Below are 5,879 nucleotides of genomic sequence, written 5' to 3'. Positions count from 1 at the left end.
CACCATCCCCACCCCTGACCCGTACGCACCATCCCCACCCCTGACCCATACACACCATCCCCACCGCTGACCCGGACACACCATCCCCACCCCTGACCCGTACACACCATCCCCACCCCTGACCCGGACACACCAACTCCACCCCTGACCCGGACACACCGTCCCCACCCCTGACCCGGACACACCATCCCCACCCCGACCCGGACATAACACCCCCCTAGAGTCCTAGGTCTTGGTTAGTGGGCCGTGTTGTATTCCCCTGTACTGGTCCTTGCTCAGAGTCACTGCCAGCAGGGGCTGTAGGGGAGAAGATCAAAAACTTGTTCCAGTACACTTTTGGAGGTAATCAATATGCGGAGCATTAGTGCAGACAGCACCCCTGTTCAAGTAAACAAGGATTCTAAAAGATTAAAGTTTTCATGCAACCGGAGGGTCCATCTCCAACTTGTCAGTGGGTGACTGTTATATTCTGCCCAGCATTATCCTCAATAATGTGCTTACAACTTCCTTTTTGATGAAATTTGTTCTGAGCTGTCCGTGGAAAATTGTTTAGAAGGTCAGCAGCCAAATGTTTGCAAGCAATTTTCAGTTTATCAAAAAGGCAAAAAAGTAAAACCTAGCTTTAGAAACAACATTCACAAGAATTTATTTGCAGTTGAACTGCATCCATATGGGTTTTAGTTTTGTTTGTCTGGGAAATGATGACTTCTAAAGAGCAATTTAGGGTAAGGTGCAAAGCTTTGGCTGTCTCCTACCGCAAGAACATTTCGGACAGAAAGTTTCTGGTCTCAAGTATATTTGAGGTTTAAGATGTTAAACATTGACAAATCTTCCCAACAGAGAGGGAGAGAACATCAGCCACTGGGTTCAGTTGGGAGAGGGGGAATTGTGTAACTACTTAAGAAAGATGGGACATCATTTGCCTTTCCTTTGGAATAAGTAAGTACATATGCCATTTACACGCTCAAAAAGAGGAAAATTTATGTCTTCTCCCTCTCCCTGTCTCTCACCCCACCCTTTCCCCCCATTTCTTCAGTGTTCAAATGATTGTGCAAATACATGACAGCCTCTCATCACCTCAGCCAACTTTTTCATGTGTGCGCCTGCACATACAATGTTGGTGGCTGTTTTTGATCATGGGGAGCACCATAAGTCAACTGGAACTAGCTCTAATGTCCACACCCAAGTCCCTGAATCAGGCAAGGTTATAGGACAGAGATAGTAGGAACTGCTTGGCCTGCTGTGTTCATCCAGCTCTACACAAGGTTATAGGACAGATGAATTTCTTCCTTTGCCTCGCTCAGAATACAGAGCGTATTTACTCAGAAGCCATCACAGCCCAGGGAACAACAGATAATTCAGCAAAGATTGAGTCTTAGCCTAGAGCATTTACACACTAGACTGCTTAGGAAATACATTCATTTTCCTTTCATCACCTTTTCATCTCTAACAAGTAGAAACAATTTACTTTCCATCAAAATGAATAGAGTCACAGCCTGCTCTGTTTCTGAGCCATACGGTTTGGCAAAGTCTCAGTCAAGTTCAATTCTATTATTTAATAGTTTAAGTACCAGTTATTTCCTAATTTTCGATTGTGAGATTAAAATGAATATTTGTAGCAACCTGTTGAAATTATATGTCACTCTGTATGTTTTTTTTTAAGGGAGGTCACATGTCATCAGGAAAATTCACATTTGCATCGATGCCAAGTAGAACGTCATTCTCCGAAACATCTGTAACAAACCTCCTGTGAGTACAGTCATGTTGTTGGTGTGTGTTTCTTTCTGTATTTCAGAGCTGGAGAATTCAACGCGTTTTTAATTTGTGTTTGAGAGTATGTTATCTATTCTATAGTTGGCTATATAACAACAAATTACATTTATTCATCACGTTTAATGTAATAAAACATTCAAAAACAAAATATGAAACTGAGATCATAACATGATATTAGGTCAGATAAATAAAGGTTTAGTCAATAGCTGCTTTAAGGAGGTAGAGAGGTGAGGGGTAAGGGAAAGGTCTTCCATAGGTCTTTGGCAACTGAAAACATGGTCAACAATGATAGAATGAGTGAAATTAGGAATATTCAGAAGCCAGAATTAGATAAACAGGACACCTTGGAGGTTTGTGGAACTGGAGGAGATTTACAGAGGTAGAGAGGGCAAACCCATGGTGCAAGCCAAGGCTCAGGCAGCAGAGTTAACCTCAAGCTTAAGAAAGACAGAATATGAGAGACCAGCCAGAAATGCATTGAAATAGTTAAAGAGGTAACAAAGGCATGAATGAGTGTTTAAGCAGCAGATGAACTGAACCAGGGACAAAATCAAGTGACGTTATGGAAATAGACAGTCATAGTGTTAGCATAGTGATCAGCCGCTTATCTCAGAGTCAGATATAACGCCAAGGTTGTGAACAGCTTGATTACTCTCAGAATGTTGCCAAAGAGGAAAAAGGAGTTTGTTGCATGTGAACTGAGCTTGGAGCGCAGATCGAAAGCAATGCCTTCAGTCTTCCCAGTAGTTCAAAGGAGGAAATATCTGCTCATTCGCTAATTGTTATTGAATGAACAATCTTACCAAATTAACAACAGTGGGATGGTGGTGAGGTTGAGTTGCATTCATCAGTGCACACTATAATTTTGGATGATGTCAAGGAGGCAGCACGTAGACAAGAAATAGGAGGGAGATAAGGATGGATCCTAGGGGATCCTAGTAGAAGTAGCAATGAAAGAGCAGAAAAAGCCACTGATTTTCTGGCTATGATAAGTTGGATATGGAACCAGGTGAGATGAATCAGCCCCAGCTCAATGACAGCAGGAGATTGGTGCAGCTAACCATGTCAAAGGGTGCAGACAGGTTGAGAAGGAGAAGAAAACATCATTTATCCTTATTACAGTCACATAGAATGTCATTTATGACTTTGATAAAGCCCATTTCACTATTGTGGCAGGAATGGAAACATGATTGGCAAGATTTATACATGGAATGTGGGGGAAAAGGGTTACAGATTTGGGACTGGAAAATATATTTCAAAGGGATGTGGAGAATAAAAGGAGGTCACAATGAAGGTATACCTTCTTTTGGATGCTGGCTTGAGTGAAAGAGGGAGGGCAAGTATAAATATTTTCACTCATAGTGATAAAAAGCAATCAGGTACAATGTGGACATTACACAACTTTCCCCAATTGTAAAGTTAGACGTCAGCATTATTTGTTGACAAGACTAAATCTGCTTAATAAGTAGGAGACATAAGTATTTTCAAATATAATTATTATGTTGACAAATTATGGATAATCACAAGGTACATTAACATTCTTATGATATTGTCAAATTTTGATGACTGATTTTATTTTTAATATTCCATTTTGTACATTAGTCTTAACAGATGGTTTCTACAGTCATAACAAACATAAAAATGGGAACATTGGATAATTATGTTTTTCCCATCATATCTGCTGTTTATCTGAAGCTGTGTCCATGTGACTAGGGTTGACTGCAAGTGACGTTTTGCAAATTGATTTTGTGACTAGTTTCCATGATCTATTGAATCTTACAAATGCAAACAATCTACTTACTGCCATCAGATTTTATTAACTATCCCCTCTCTTGTTATGAACAAGCAATGGTAAAACTGCTTAATGTTTAGCCATTAATGAAATTGTGCGAGTCTTCCTCATGGTTTTATGTACGTTGACACAATACTAATCTTACAGTAATCAGCGCCTTCCATGCATGATATGAATTTTACCACACATTCCACATCTGTGTTTTCCAAATTATAACCAGTACATTAGTGCCAGTCGGGGACATATTAAAAAGCAGTTTCCTGCTGCAGGTTTGTCCACGTTAATATTGAAATAATGCTCAGACCAGCTAATCATCATCAAAGGGCAAAGTATTACTGCCATCATCTATCCCACTTTCTGACCTATTTCCCATCATTAAAATTACTTAATTACACATCCCTTAAATGTGACAATATAGTCTCAATGTAAAATTAAGCTAAAAAGAAAGTGGAAAAATCATTGCAAATTTGGCATCAATATTAATGAGCAGAATTTTGCCAGCCCTTGAGCAACAGCAAGCAATTTAGGACAGTGCGACAAGAATTTAAAAATCTGATTCTCCCTATTGAGGTAAGCATCTGATCTGTCCCTTAAAATTTAAACAGCCAGACAAGAATTTCAACTCTAAGCTGCAAGCACTTTATTTCCAAGCATTCGCAACACATTTATAGCAAATCACACCCTACACTTACACACAGTTTGTGATTCTCCTATACACTGGGGAAAAACAGGATGCATCAAGTCCTGGAAGTCAGAACAGTTACCAGGCAGATGTAGCTCACTGCTTGACTCTGGCTTAAGCTCCCTTCACAAACATCTCATTGCACACACTATGGGCTGTGACCACCTCTAGCCTTTGTCCATGAAAAGCATCAGCCTCATCATAGCTGATCTCAGACTAATTCATATCACACTTCAGCACAGCACCACTGCAGCTTGGGGCTCACAGACACCTTCCACTGTAATGCCCCTGCCAGTTCACTCTGCGCACAGGGTTACACACATATATCTCGTGCACCTGCATTTTATGGCTCTTAGGTTGCTTTTGCAGCATTCACTGAATTTGCACTTGCCTGGATTTTCACAAAATCTCTGCCCTGCCTTGCCTTTTGACACATTGCTGCTTCAATGAAAACTTATGTGCTCTCAGCATCTCTGGCTTCTGTCCCATTTTAGTGTGGACAGAAAGCCAGGCAATTGTCAATTTTGCCAGTATTGAACTGTTTGTGGTGGGTGGGAGGGAGGTCGGTATGGCACTAGGCTACATCAGTGTCACACCTACAGCTTGTGCCAGCTGTCGTACGCTGCATATGTTTCAACCAAATGGCCACAATCTGAAAGTGAAAGGGGACCAATCCGTAATGGAGTGAAGGAGGTACACAGTCAGTCTAGGGGTGGTGGTCTCTGGGGAGGGGTGGATATGTTTACATTATGAGGCTGGGTTTGGATGATAGTTGGACATTGGTTATCACCAATCCTTGATTGAGTGTGCACACCCTTGTTAAACACTCAGGTAAAACGCTCATGAATAATCCTGAAGTCATACACATAAGGTGGAATGAGTGCAGGCAAGGACCTATTACAAGGTGTTCACATTATCTTCGGTCTCAGTGAACTCCTCACTGAAGTGCTAAGTCTTGGCTATAGCCATGAAAGTAAGGGTTGCAGGATTTCTGAGATTTGTTGCTATCTAGGATGCTTCTCAGAGATGAGCAATGCTTCACCATTATAAACATCATTATAACATCATTGGGATGTATGAACAGGCTGCTTATCTGTGATGTGGTATGCAGTTAACCAGCTAAAATGACAGTGGATCAGATAGAGAGTACATAAATCTTTACAGTTATGAAAATCTACTAACACTGATGTATCACCCACGCCACCTTTGTGCCCTCAAGAGTTTCTTTTTTTAACTTGTGCTACAACTACGTCTAAGGGCAGTTTGGAGAATTTGATGAGATTGAGAAAATTAGATTCTTGACATCAAGGAGAAAAGTCTGAGATAACAAGGTGTGGAGCTGGATGAACACAGCAGGCCAGGCAGCATCAGAGGAGCAGGAAAGCTGACGTTTCGGGTCCGGATCCTTCTTCAGAAATGGGGGAGGGGAAGGGGACTCTGAAATAAATAGAGAGGTGGGAGGCAGTGATAGAAGGTGGATAGTGGAGCAGATAGGTGGAGAAAAGACCAATCCCCATCCCAACTCCCTACCTACACTCACCTTTACTAGCTTCATCCCCGCCTCCTTGACCTGTCCGTCTTCTCTCCACCTATCTGCTCCACTATCCACCTTCTATCGCCGCCTCCCCCTCT

General features: G+C 41.6%; 1 protein-coding gene across 2 annotated transcripts in view; it reads left to right on the top strand.

Annotated features, from left to right (window-relative positions):
• Positions 1–5,879, top strand: part of LOC109917994 (sodium/hydrogen exchanger 5-like) — a 229,057-nt gene that overhangs the window by 196,747 nt on the left and 26,431 nt on the right. For both annotated transcript variants that reach the window (XM_048605598.1, XM_048605597.1), the window contains exon 11: positions 1,664–1,749. In XM_048605598.1, coding sequence (XP_048461555.1) covers positions 1,664–1,749 — 86 coding nt within the window. The remainder of the gene's footprint in view (positions 1–1,663; positions 1,750–5,879) is intronic.

The sequence above is a fragment of the Rhincodon typus genome, chromosome 15 (assembly GCF_021869965.1).
Source record: "Rhincodon typus isolate 14 chromosome 15, sRhiTyp1.1, whole genome shotgun sequence".
NCBI lineage: Eukaryota > Metazoa > Chordata > Chondrichthyes > Orectolobiformes > Rhincodontidae > Rhincodon > Rhincodon typus.
Note: the sequence above shows the minus strand (reverse complement) of the source record. Positions and strands in the feature narration are given on the sequence as shown.